The sequence below is a fragment of the Eutrema salsugineum genome, unplaced genomic scaffold (genome assembly GCF_000478725.1).
Source record: "Eutrema salsugineum unplaced genomic scaffold, Eutsalg1_0 scaffold_12, whole genome shotgun sequence".
Classification (NCBI taxonomy): Eukaryota; Viridiplantae; Streptophyta; class Magnoliopsida; order Brassicales; family Brassicaceae; genus Eutrema; species Eutrema salsugineum.
The window spans coordinates 3,745,832-3,760,895 of record NW_006256895.1 but is presented as its reverse complement, the minus strand read 5'-3'; the positions used below and the strand labels follow the sequence as shown (position 1 = coordinate 3,760,895).

General features: G+C 34.0%; 2 protein-coding genes across 2 annotated transcripts; both read left to right on the top strand.

Annotated features, from left to right (window-relative positions):
- The first annotated feature begins 1,557 nt into the window (after positions 1 to 1,557).
- On the top strand, positions 1,558 to 3,841 carry LOC18025467 (probable serine/threonine-protein kinase PBL12). Its single transcript, XM_024160235.1, is given in 5 exon segments — positions 1,558 to 2,043; positions 2,203 to 2,338; positions 2,946 to 3,085; positions 3,087 to 3,288; positions 3,378 to 3,841. Coding segments are annotated over 5 exon segments (1,341 nt in total). The 5' UTR covers positions 1,558 to 1,644.
- Positions 3,842 to 10,994: 7,153 nt separating this feature from the next.
- Positions 10,995 to 12,446, top strand: LOC112089117. Its single transcript, XM_024160094.1, has one exon. It carries the CDS (start codon positions 10,995 to 10,997, stop codon positions 12,444 to 12,446), a length of 1,452 nt encoding a protein of 483 aa, XP_024015862.1.
- Positions 12,447 to 15,064: the final 2,618 nt, after the last annotated feature.

The window sequence follows — 15,064 nt, the reverse complement described above, 5'->3', positions numbered from 1 at the left end:
TACCTGGGACGGGTAATAATATTAAAGGCTGGCCCGGGTCTAGGGGGATGTACGGGTTTCAGCCTAGAACATGCTGGTTATCCAAAAAAAAATTTAACTAATTGAATGTAACAATGAGTAAATAATGCAACTATCAGGAATTGCTGTGTCTTCTTGAAGTGATCACTTTTCCTTTAAAATTTGGGTATTAAAGTTCCAACAATGTGTTAGGATCTGAAATGAAACGTTAGAGGACAATCTAAAGAAATGTATAAAGAACATAAACCAATTACGCGTTGTCAGTTGACTTTGTCTTGAATACCAATAACACTTTAAAATAGTATCAAATCCCTTGCTAGTCTAAAAATCATCAACTGGACATGTTAGAATTCTTTGCCCAAGTTAGAATGACAACCTAAGTAATATTCAAACCGGGCTCAATAAGAATCATTATCTCGAATTAGTGATATGATCTCACATCAAAACTTCTTTATATTGGTTTTTTTTAGAATTATGTTAGAGAAGTTATAATATTATAGAAAATTCTTCAAGGTAAAAGAAATAGCTTAGAATAAAGGTTACGAATTTGCATCACACACACACATTTATAATTGACTGATACTGAATTCCAACGACAAGAACTAACGGTGGAATATAAAACCTCTGCCAGAGAGTTATGTTATCTACCTGATGACCAGTACCTAACCTAATTTATTCATTGATTGTTAAGTAAGAGTAATCAAATCAAGATGACGAATTTGCTCGCTTCATTACCGCTTTAATTGTTTACACGAAAGAAACAAAGTCAACGGACATCCAATAATGTTCTAATCAGCTCATTCTCCTCTCAACAAGGCGAATCATATCTTCCTCCCTTGTGCGTAATCTATTGCCAACCGGAAATATATAGCAAAGTATTTGAATATTAATCACTTAAATTATTAGAACAACAAAACGTATTATAAATTACTAAGTCTTGTGATCTGGAACAAGATATGGAATTAGTAGAATGTAGACCTTTAAAATGATTGAAATTGTATAACCAAATACTTTTTTAGTACGTAGACTTTTGTAAGATGAGTCTAAGCAGTGCATTAGAAAGAACCTCAAATCAATATTATCGTGAAAATATTCCAATCATTTAAGATGTTCAATTTAGAATTTACAAAACTAATGTGTGATAAAAAACATAAACTATATTTTTCAACAGCAGTGAATTATAGACCAGTTGAAAATCCAATCTGAAATAAAGAATTCACATTACACATTAACATCTCACTCGTATTGTGGGAAATGATGAGAACAATGGATCGTCTTTCACCTAAAAAATATATATGTCAGTGTAAACATTAATTAGACCAATAAATAAAATATCCCCAACATATTGAAAATAAATTTATATGAAAACTAATATATAAAGCAACCACTATTATTATATGTAAAGCGAATGTTTCAAGGTCGGTCAGTACGAATATGACACAACAACTACTATAAGTACAAGACTTTGAAGACAAGTAGGTTAACTAAAACATCCTTAATTTCTAAACCTACGCACTCTACAAAAGATACATCAAAAAGAGTAAAATACTATCTATCTCCCTTTTTTTTAACTATCTATCTCCCTCTTTCCCCAAAGAATAGTAGAACAAAGTGGCAGTAATCAAGATGAAGAAGACATCATTGACATCTCTGTTCTTAGGATGTTACAGGATAAATAACGCGAATAGATACGAAGTAGAGGAGAAGGATCACCCGATGAAAATAAGAACTTGTCCGGTGTTCAAGAGGCTGTCTTTGTCGGACATAAGTGATCCAAGCTCGCCCATGTCGTTCATGGATGATCTCTCAAACTCCTTCACATCTGACAAGCTTCGTTTGTTTTCGATGTCCGAGCTGAGAGTGATTACGCATAATTTCTCAAGACTTAGCATATTGGGAGAAGGAGGGTTTGGGCCGGTTTACAAAGGATTTATTGATGATAAGGTTAAACCGGGTTTAAAAGCCCAACCGGTTGCAGTTAAGGCACTTGATCTTCATGGTCATCAAGGTCATAGAGAATGGCTGGTAAAATATATCTCTTTTTTTCTCTAGTGTAATAATTTTAATTTTCATTAGAATTTTCTAGAACTACAATATTAGTTCTGAACTGTTATATGTATTTATAATGTTGCAAAAAAAACTCGCAATATCTTTAAATGATCCCTTTTCGGCTTTGATTTACAGTCAGAGATAATATTTTTGGGACAGCTAAGTAACAGACATCTTGTTAAGCTCATAGGGGTTTGTTGTGAAGAAGAGCAAAGAGTACTTGTTTATGAGTACATGCCGCGAGGTAGCTTGGAGAATCAACTCTTTAGAAGTATGTCGTCTACTAAATTTTTTCCCTAATCTATCAAGTTGTTATTCAATTCACTTTCTTATTTGAGTTCGTTTAAACCTTAAGGAACATTCAAACAACTCTTTGATGACTTCACAGTTTTTTAAGAACTGAATGACAACAAAACAGTAGGACTAGTCCCACAAAAGGACCATATATATCTTTATTATTATTTGCAAAATCGACGGCATCCATATTTCTTGATTTATTTGTCGCACAAGTATTTACAATAAACATGCTGGTTTATTTATCGCACAATGTTCATGGATGTCGCGCATGTTTTTTTTTTTTAAAAAAAAAATATCATGCTGTGGTATCCAATAACACGCTGTTTTATGTTGTATAACATTTTTTCGTTTAATCGCACACTAATAAGCACAACTTAATATCGTTTTGCCATCGTGTGTGTGTTTTTTTTTTTCCAATTTCGGCTTTACTCATCTACCAAGCACGCTAAAAAAAATCTTGGCAAAAGAATACATGCTTCACGTTAACTTTACCAAAATTTAAGTTACTTTATCGTTTAATGCAGTACATTATATAACTTTCGTTTTTAAGTAACAGTTTAATAATGTTTCAATTGGAACAGGAAATAGTGTAGGACTGGCATGGGGACTAAGGATGAAGATAGCCCTTGGAGCCGCCAAAGGTTTAGCATCTCTCCATGAAGCAGAGAAACCTGTTATCTACAGAGATTTCAAAACCTCCAACATATTATTAGACTCCGAGAGTCTTTTTAATCCTTCTTATATTTTTGTCAGCACTATCAATTAAATTGCTATTTTGATTGATTTCCCGAATATTTCAGAACTATAACGCCAAATTATCTGATTTTGGTCTGGCCAAAGATGGACCTGAAGGAGAACATACACATGTAACAACTCGCGTAATGGGGACACAAGGTTATGCTGCACCCGAATATATTATGACTGGTAACATTATTTATGGAGTTAATAATTTTTTTTTTACCATATAACCGAAAATTTTTTGAGTTTTGTCGTAATGGTTTCTTATGTGACAGGTCACTTGACGACAATGAATGATGTGTACAGTTTTGGAGTCGTTTTGTTAGAACTGCTAACCGGGAAACGATCAATGGACAATACCCGGGTACGGAGTGAACAAAGCCTCGTGGAGTGGGTTCGGCCAATGTTGAGGGATCAAAGAAAGCTAGAGCGGATCATTGATCCGAGGCTGGAATGCCAATACAATACCGAGCAAGCTCAGACAGCTGCTGTCTTAGCCTTCAAGTGTCTAAGCCAAAATCCCAAGTATAGACCAACTATGTCTAAAGTGGTAAAGGTCTTGGAGCCTATCCAAGAAGTTCAGGCAAAGGAGCCTGATAGTAACAACAAAGAAACAAAGATGTTTATGGATAGAAAAAAGTGTAGGCATTATTGTAAAGGCCAAAAACGTGTGAATATCGCTTATTCAGATTCTCTCCTTTACAAGGAATCAGGGACAAAGCAAAAAATTGGGATTTGAAATACATAGTTTTCTCATCTTATATATAAAGACAATCAACTCTCTCCAGCTGAGTGACACATCAGCAATGGAGAAAGTGACATGTGGCACATCCAAAAATTGATAAAATAAATAATTAATTAAATTTAAAGCAAAACACATTAAAAACATAAATAAAGATTAATATATATATATATATATACATTAGAATGCAATTCAAATTTAATTTAAATATAGAAAAGCTTATAAATTTTATATAATACAAGATTTTTTAGATGCACTATTCTATTTTCTTATTTCAAGTGATTTAAATTTCATTTTCAAACTAAAAATATACTAAATTTTAATGCAAAGACAATCAACTCTCTCCAGCTGAGTGACACATCAGCAATTGAGAAAGTGACATGTGGCACATCCAAAAATTGATAAAATAAATAATTAATTAAATTTAAAGCAAAACACATTAAAAACACAAATAAAGATTAATATATATATATATACATTAGAATGCAATTCAAATTTAATTTAAATATAGAAAAACTTATAAATTTTATATAATACAAGATTTTTTAGATGCACTATTCTATTTTCTTCTTTCAAGTGATTTAAATTTCATTTTCAAACTAAAAATATACTAAATTTTAATGCAAATAAAAAAAATTTAAGACTGAATAAAATAAGAAGTTTCAAATATTCTTATATAAAACTTCAACTACTAAATTAAAAAAACATAAAAATATTTAATAAACGATTAAAGAGATAACAATTATTAAAAAAAAATTAGTATAAAGAAAGATGTGCACCTAAAAATGTCATACATGAATTTAAATTAAAAAAATGGAATCAATAAAATATATATAACTAAAAAATTCAAAATGGTAAATTGAAAAAGTTAACAAGTATTATATTAGTAAGATTTACAAAGATAAAAAGAATATGAAGATCGAAGAACAAATAAATATTTCTCTCTGATATTAAACGTATATTTATAAGTGAATTATTACGTTTTCATACAAAATTTAAAATAATATATTTTTAATCCCTTATTATTTTGGAAGAAAAATTAGACTATTTGGCACAACCGGTATAGAAGAGATTACAAATAATGTATCATCAAAAAGAAATCAAGGAAAATATAAATATTTTAAACGCAAAACATTGATAATAAACATAAAATTCAATACACATTTTAAAAATATAGTATTTAAATATATATTAAAACAAGACCCGCGTATACACGCGGGTTCTCTTCTAGTATGAACTAATGTTGATATGTAATATCACACAAAAAGGACAAAACAGTAATTAGATCGAAGTTCGATTTTATTGATATCAGATCAGAGTAAATACAACTGAGTTTGTTTCCGAGTTGGTCGTTTTGACGAACTAGGACTTAGGGAACTGAATGCTTTTAATAACTATTAGCTTTTGATCTCTACGTCTCCGCAGGTTCTTGTGTGTTCTTGTAACTGTTCACCGAGAAGTGTTTAACGAACGATGTGGTTAACTCCTTGTAACTGTTTACCGAGTTCCCTTCAAGTCGTGAGAACCAATCGAGAGCGATATTGCCGAGGGTCTCGACAAAAGTTGGCCCTGGACTGCATTTTTTTCCTCAGCAGTTCGGAACTGATATCGGTTCATGCAGATTTTGAATGAGGTCAGGAAATGGCGCGGGTCGGAGTCGCCCTCATAAGTCTTGATCTTGAGCTTTTCCAAGTGCCAAACAGGTGTGCCAGCAATGCGCGGGGTGAAAGGAGTGTTTTGCGTTTCCTGGATAACACGGTCGATCTCCGAACCGCACTTATTGCTCGATGAATCTTTGACGTGATTTGGCAAAGCTGTGTCTTCATTGCCTCAATATCGGCATCACGGGTTGGATCTGTCGGAACAAGCGCGTTTGCTGACCCGAGAGCGGCTGATCGCATCGTTCCAGTGGGCTCACCTTCCGTGTTGAGGTCGTCAATGATGTTGAGTACTCGTAGCAGAGTACAAACTTGACTGAGTTCGGCAATTTGAGTAGCTATTTGGTTGAAGCGCTCCTCGCTTCGTTTTGTAATGGCCTCCAGCTGTGCAGTAAATGCTTGGAGGAGCAAGTCTGCGCTGAGGGTCCTGATAACACCTGATTTTGACCACTTTTATAAATCACTTTTAATATCTTATGCAGGTGTTTTCACTCAGACTAGATTTTGACCCGTGCTATGCACTGTATTATGTTGTAATCAGTTTAAATATCTAGTTTTAAAGTATGTGGACATAAGATATTTATAATATAATGATTTGTATTACATTCAATATTTTAGAGTGAGATTAATAATTGTGTGTAGATGTATGTTGTATTGTAGTTGCTTTACCATTTTTTGTTACTTTTTTTACATTATTTTTTTGGCATCTCAATCGTTGTTACATAGTAAAATATGACTCGGTCATTCATATTAGATATTGATGTGTTTACATATAAAATCAACAATGTGATGTAAAATGGCATAAGCATTACAATTCAATGTCGATATTAAAAAATTTTCAAATCATGGGAATAATTATAGAATTTAATAAATTATCAAATAAGATAAATTGTGTGGAATAGAAATACATTAAACTTAATGGAGTTGCGAGGGCTGGAATAAAGACGTTTCCTTAAAAAAGGATATGAATAAATCAATATATATAACATATCTACAATATATTAACCGAATCTTACAAATTGCTTTTATAATTCTAGTAAGGCAGTATTGATAATTACAGATAATTTATAGTAGTTATAATAAGATTTGTAAATGAAGACGAATTTGATAAGAAAAGGTAGTTTAGATTGTAATATTTTTAAATGAAGATACACAATAATTTATGTTAAAAATTTTGTCTAAATTGCTGTTTTCTTTATATAGCCAAAATATAGAATTGGTATATTTCTATATATTCATGTCTAAACAATGTTAATTTGGTATGGTTTGGGGTTTAGCAAAATCAAAACATAATTACATATTGTAAATAAACATTTATTCACAGACAAATTTGAATAATGTTTTGAAATAAGAATATTTCCGTGATATGATATAGGAAACATTACCTTAGAATAAAAATAAGACACAAATAATATAAATGGAGTTCATTTCATATATTAACCCTAAATCGGAAGTAGTAAACATTCAATAGAATATCAAATTAGCTGATATATTTAAATGACAAAAACAAAGTTAATGAAGGAATATCCTCCGTTTTATACTTTAGATATCCAGATAATTATTATAATGCAATAAGGCAAACAATGCAATAATTATATAGAGATGAAATATATTTAGAGTAGTGATAATGATGAAAGTAACATAACATAGTGTAAGTTCGAATAAAGCCAACATATAACTTAAGTCTTAACATTATAGAAATTAGGAGGACATCACTCCTTTTGATTAACGAAATAAACTAAAAACATAAAGACAAACTGACTTCAGACTGCTCCCAAACTACGCATCCCTTGCCTCTGAAGATGAAGCATTGCTGGCCGATGCACTTAGCTTATCCCAAATCTGGACAAAATCATAAGTTACAGAAATAAATATATATCATATATATATATATAATATATATTATATGAAAGAAAGACTAATATTTAGTATAACATTTTATTACTTGCTCCTGAGTATGAAAACTTCATCAAGTGGTGGATAAACTATGAAACAGGAAATCTTTCCTCCTTCATAAACATGTATGGTCATTTCATCTATATAAAAAAGTCTATAAATATCAGGAATCAAGACAAATGATTATAATACATGGAATTAAAAAAAACATTAAAGATAAAATGGTGACTTACTGAAGTTTTTCTTAACAACCCAGTCAGTCAGTACACATATTGCATATGGTCCTTTCATTAACCCGCAGTTACATTTTTCCTTGATTTCATATGCCAAATCACAATGAGCGACGTAGTTAAGTTTGTAATCCCTTCAAGTAAACAAAAAATATTACTTAACTACATATAAATAATCATTTAAATTTGTTAACTTAGTGAATATCCTTACTCAAGATCTCGAATACGAAAATTAAGGGTTGGAACAGCATTCCCATCAGATTGAACAACATCAACAACGTCTCTAATCTCCTTATCCAAAACACCAAGCAAATCTGTATGTAAAACCAAAAAAAATCACTGCATGTCTACATAACGTAATATAAACTACTTATATAGAATCCATAAACAACAATAAGAAATTAATGAGTTTATTAGTAATTTAAAATAAAAAGGTATACTTACCAATAGGATAGTAGTGAGTATAAGGCTTGTTGTACACAGATGCAAAATCAACAAACTTAATGAAAGGATCCTCAGTCAAATGTCTGATAGTTGAAACCTTTGTCCTCTGAGTGAGTATGATCTGGTACGCATGTCTGGTGGTTCTTGCATTCCAATTAGAGTTAACTAATCGAAACTGAGGAAGTTTAACCCATTGACTTTCTTGAAAACTTGTTCAAAGTAAGACAGCCCAGCGTTGCAAACGGAAGCAGCAACTCGAAAGCCCTATAAGAGTATTATTAATATTCATATAGATCTATGAGAAAAGTTGTAATAGACAAAATAATCCAAAAAAAATAATGTTCGATGCTTACATCTTCATCAACCAAGATGAAATCCATTCCAGGGAGGCCTTGTTAATCAGTTGATTCCCATCGTTTGAAAACCTTAACTTTGATAGTTTGTTTGAACTCTTCCCATGGAGTTAAGTCCTTCACCATTTGGTAGTCAGCCATCATAGTTGTATTATAGATTTTTTGGTAGAATGTTTCAAGTTTTGGTTAAGGATGAAGTTAGGGACGACAGAAGATGGTTATATATATAGAGAATATTGAGTAGGTTAAATCGCGATGATTGGAATAAATGTATTTTTAATAAATAGTTAAATGGTTTGCTTCTTTTGGTTTGATATAGGCATATTTTCAACGAATCTAATTGAATCGGTTTCAGATTTGAGAAGAACAATCTTTTGATATTTGTAACAAAATAATGGAAGTTACTGATGAAAAGCTGCAAGTAGAATTCTATCAAATCAATTGAATATATCTGGTTTCTGAACAAAGAATATAATAAGTATGTTTACTATAAATTAAAGGATGCACATACTTTGGAAGAATCAGAATTATATAATACCTCTTTGTTAATTATAAAGTATTACTATGGAAATATATATTGATGCAATTTAAATATTCGGTAATCTTAATAAAGATTGTAATAAGTGATATGAACATAAATATATTTTCATATGTAAAAGGAAATTAAATATATCTATACAATAATCATTTAGATATGAACGTTCGATATCCAAAATGGAGACTTTCTTAATTTTTTTTAAATAAATAATTAAATCTTAATAAAAAGCTGCATAAGATATCAATCAAATCAAATTGAGTATTTTTACTTTGCATGCAGAGAATAGAGTAATAAATTCTGCAATATACCAACCAACAAACAGTATTTAATTTAGCTGTTCCATTAATATTAAGCATATAATATAACAAAATAATAAAATTATGATGTAAATCAAAACACTCAAATTAGAATACATAAAACTATATATTGTAAAAACCGATTAACCAAAGGATAAAAATATCAGATACGTTATAGTTAAAAATGCAGTAATATAAATATAGATTAGAGAAACATAATAGTAAAGAAGTTTTAATCATCTTATATTAAAAAAATTTCAATGATAGACAGAGTTCAGAATATAAAAAAAATCTTATAGTCTTGAGTGATTTCCATACATATAGAAATCAAACATAACTTATAATGCGAATAATTATACAAAGCTAAGAAAGATAGATTATTGGATCAGTTCCTACTCTTCCCAGAAGATGTACTTGCCTCATCGTCGTTCGTACCCAAATCAATGACATCGGTAGGTTTGTTTTGGTTGTTCCAAAACCTGTTACTAATAAAATTCTATTAAGCAAACATTCACATACAAAAAAATGATACCACTTTATATAGTCAATAATGGTTTACACTACAAGAAATATGCTTATTGATAGCACATTTTAATAGCGTAATATTTGTAACTGCTATTAAATGTCATTTGCGGAATTGGGTACTCTAATATAGCACTTAAAAAATGCTAAAGAGTAAATAATGTGAGCGGGAACAAAAAAAAGGCTTTGGCACGCAGAAAACACTTATGCCCGCCAACACTTAGTAAAAATTTCATTTTATAGACAAAACATAACAACATTCTGTCGACTAAAAAAACAACCATTTTCTCGGGTGAGCAAAAAATAGAAAGTTCTAGGGTTTACGAGAGAAGAGAGTGATCTCAAATTCATCAAGCCGATTAACAATCTGACATCTCTGATACCCTCATCGTCGGAAATCTCTTTCACCAGTGTCGATTTCGGGTTTAGATCAGGTCATCTTGATTCCTGTTGGAGTTAAGCTCTCGGTTTTGGAGAATTCTGGGTTTAGCAGGAAATTTTCGGCGATTGAGGCACAGTTGTTTGTCAAGTTCAGCGGAAACTAGACGACGCACATGCAAAGGTAACTCCAATTTCACTCTTCATAAACCCTAAATGTAATTCCATCATTCGATTCATTTAATTCTTATACTTGTTTTACTTACTACACTTTCATTCTCATTTCTTCCCTCTTGAGGTTTCGAAGCTGAAGAGAAACCAAAAGACAGCGAGAAGACATCAAATACATAGGCGAACAAAGCTCAATCGTGTCTGATTTCATCGATAATCAAGGTAAATGTAACTCTTTAATCGGTTTAGGGTTTACACAGAATTGATACGAAACTCGTTTATATTGAAATCTACTTTGTCTTCCGGAGTACTTTTAGGGTGTTTGTTTAGGGTTGAGTCGTTTAGCTAACAATTGTTATTAAGGTTGGAGTATACAATGGTGGACAAGGCATGGGTTCACCTATGCAGGTATCACTTAATAAACATTTGTTCAGGGTAGATGTGCTTCTATATAGTTTACCTGTATAGTTTTGACTTTTATTATTCACCGACATGCATATGTTGAAGAGCGGATCCTGTATATGAGATTGGTGCTAGGAATTTTGTGAACTCAGTTGCCTCTGCCTTAGGAGATTGTGATTTGGTTATATGCCCGTGCATTGATTGTTGAAACGTAGACCGTCATTCTAAAAATGATGTAGTGGATCACTTGGTCACAAGAGGAATGGATGAGACGTACAAGCTAAGGACTGATTGGTATCATCATGGGGAAGTAAACAGTGGGTCTGACGAAGCAAGGAAAGTGATTAGAGAGTGGAACGAGGAGATTTTAGGGTTGTATCAAGCTGCCGAATACTTGGATGAAGAGTTAGCTAACAAGACTGACTTATGCGATGTTGCTGAAGGTTTAGACAAGAGAGAAGACGAGTTTCTAGCTAAACTTGCTGATGCCGAAACGCCATTGTATCCAAGTTGTGCCAGCCATAGCAAGCCATCAGCAATTGTATCGTTGTTTAGGCTGAAGACTCAGAATGGGTGGTCGGACAAGAGCTTCAACGAGCTGTTAGAGACACTGCCGAGTATGTTGCCGGAGGATAATGTGCTTCACACCTCGTTGTATGACGTGAAGAAGTTCCTCAAGTCTTTCCATATGGGGTACGAGAAGATCCATGCCTGTGTTAATGATGGTTGTCTTTTCAGAAAGGGGTTGAAGAAGTTAGACAACTGTCCCAAGTGCAAGACATCAAGATGGAAGACTAACTTCCAAACCGGTGAACTTAAAAAAGGTGTCCCTCAGAAAGTTTTGAGGTACTTTCCCATCATTCCGAGGCTGAAGAGGATGTTTAGGTCAGAGCAAACTGCTAAGGAGCTAAGGTGGCATTTTACTAACAAAAGTAATGATGGAAAGCTGCGTCATCCCGTAGACTCCGTAACATGGGACCAGATGAATTCCAAGTACCCGTTGTTTGCCGCAGAATCAAGGAACATTCGGCTAGGTCTATCTACCGACGGTTTCAATCCATTCAGCATGAAAAATACAAGGTATTCTTGTTGGCCTGTATTATTGGTGAATTATAATATGGCTCCAGACTTGTTTATGAAGAAGGAGAATATCATGCTTTCCTTGTTGATTCCTGGACCGTATCAACCTGGCAACAGTATAGATGTGTACCTGGAGCCACTGATCGATGACCTCCAACGATTGTGGGACAGTGGAGAGCAAACGTATGATGCATTCAGTAAAACCACATTCACAATGAAGGCAATGCTATTGTGGACTATTAGTGACCTACCTGCATATGGAAATCTGGCTGGCTGCAGAGTAAAAGGTAAGATGGGATGTCCATTATGTGGAAAGCATACTGATAGTTTATGGTTACCTAATAGCAGGAAGCATGTTTACATGTGTCATAGAAAGGGATTATCACCCACGCATAGTTACCATGGGAAGAAGGCAGGGTTCGATGGAAAAGTTGAATATGGAAGGAAGGGTAGGATTCTAACGGGTCATAACATATCTGTGTTGCTGAAGAACTACAAAAACGAGTTTGGAAATGTTAGACAAGCTGGAAGGAAAAGAAAAAGGGTTATTCCTGCGGAGTCATTAACTGATAGTGAAGACGAAGAATCCGAATCAGAGGAGGAAGAGGAAGTAGATGAAGAAGAATTATCTTGATGGAAAAAACGATCTATCTTTTTCAATCTTCTTTACTGGGAGGTATGTTATCATTTTACAACTTCATTTATATTTGTTAAATACACTATACATAATTTAAAGACTTTCAGCTAACATGTCTAAATGCAATCCATAGGAACTCCCGGTCAGACATAACTTAGACGTTATGCACGTAGAAAGAAATGTTGCAGCGAGCATCATTTCCACCTTGCTGCATTGTGGAAATTCAAAAGACGGTCTTAATGCTCGTAAAGATCTACAAGTCCTTGGTATTAGGAAAGAGTTGCATCCTAAAGCCAGAGGCAAACGAACTTACTTACCTGCAGCACCGTGGACTTTGTCAAAGGAAGATAAGAGACTATTCTGCAAGCGTCTACATGAGTTCAAAGGACCGGATGGTTATTGCTCCAGTATATCCAGGTGCGTATCATTAGAAGAGTCTAAGACAATGGGATTGAAGTCACACGATTACCATGTGCTCATGCAACAACTTTTACCAGTTGCACTTAGAGGTCTTTTACCGAAAGGGCCTAGAATAGCCATTACACGATTATGTGCATTCTTCAACAATCTATGTCAATGTGTTGTTGATAGGGAGAAAATATCAGGAATGGAAAACAAAATCGTTGAGACTATTTGTATGTTTGAGAGATTTTTCCCACCTAGTTTCTTTGATATAATGGTTCACTTGTGTATACATCTTGGGAGGGAAGCTAGATTAGGTGGACCTGTGAAATTTCGATGGATGTATCCTTTCGAGAGGTAAGTTGTCTATACAAGTTTTTTGATAAGTTTGCTTGCCGCATATTTCATCTTCCATTATCATTATTCTTGTCTTCTTAATTCCTACCAGACACATGAAACTGTTGAAAGACTACGTCAGGAATCCTGCAAGATCGGAAGGATGTATTGCTGAATCATATCTAGCAGAGGAATGTATGCAGTTCTGCAGAGATTTCTTGAGGAAGACCACAAGTGTCGAAGATAGACAAGAACGAAATACTGAATACGAAAGCACTTCAATACTCGAAGGGCGACCTATTTCTGCTGGGAGGTCTATCACACTTTCTGAAGTGGAAAAGAAAACAGCACACCTAGCTGTCATTCAGAATACCGCACTGGTAGATCCTTATGTAGAGTAAGCTCTAATTTCTTTATTATGCTGCATTCATATTCGGAATTCAGTCTTTATACTAATATATTTCATTGTTGTCTAATGTCATTTTGTAAGCATGCATCTGCAATACCTGCAAGACACAAACCCACGGTGTAGACAAGATGCTACTTTCCTATTGAGTACTCACACTAAAAACTTTTCAGAGTGGCTTAAAAAAAGTGTTACGTAAGCTGTTTCAGTTCCGTATTAATACAAGGTACATTTTAAACGTTTTGTTGATTTACTTACTAAATTATTTTTGTCAGATACCACTTGACTCTACGGAACATGATGACACACTTAAGTGGATTTCATATGGTCCACGTAATATGGCTAGATCATACACTGGTTACGTTGTTAATGGTCTGCGGTTTCACACAACATCAGTTCACAGACAAACGCAAAACAGTGGAGTATATTATGAAGCAACTGCAAGAAACACTTCCCAAATCGTGGATTTGGTTTCTTATTATGGCAGAGTGGTGGACATTATCTTATTAGACTACAATGTATTCTACATACCTCTATTCCGATGTCAATGGGCGGTCAGAGGCAACGGTGTGAAGGTGGACGAAGGTTTTACGTTGGTCAACTTGAACCAAAGTCAAGTCTCTTTCGCAAGGGATCCATTCATTCTGGCATCTCAAGCTAAGCAAATATTCTATTCCAGAGAGGACGAGTCTTCAAATTGGTATGTGGTTATGAGAGGCCCTTCAAGGAGATACACTGAGGCAGACAGTGATGAGGCAGATGCTTGGCCATTACCATTGATTGTTGACATGAACGTAGAACATGTTGACGCTGAAGACCAACCTGCAAGGGTTGATTGTGAAGGAATATACGTTTAGGACATATACATATTACCTATAGCGTAGTTAGAGTCGTTGCTTTCGGTTTAGTGTATATGCTTGACTATGTGGAATATGGTGGTCTGAATTTTTCACTGATGGGTTGTATTGGGTGTTTCAGGTGATAAAGTATGGGTCGACCAAAGGGAAAGAATAGAAAAAGGAAGAATTTATCTGAGGAGCCAGAATTTATTGGGACAGTATATCCGAAAAGTATGCATGATGGAGGGAGAAGACAATGCAGCCGGAAATGATCAACCTGATGAAGTCATGAACGAGGCGGTGCAGACGCAGATTAATGATGAGACACAGAGTCCAGAACATAGAGTGTGCTCTCAGGAACCAGATCTGAACGATGGATTACCGAATGTTGATGAGGATGCATTCCATGACCATGCATTCATGAATGATGAAACGCCGGCGCCTGAATCAGAAGGGACTACAGCTCCAAACAAGCCTAAGCGATCTAGAGGTCCAACAAGGATAAAAGACATCGCAAGAGATCCTAATAGTCGCATAAAGGTTGAATTCAATAGCATGGGAGAACCGTATGGATCAGGATCGGTTAAGCTGTCATCTTATCTTGGGCCCTTGGTGCGTGAACACATCCCTGT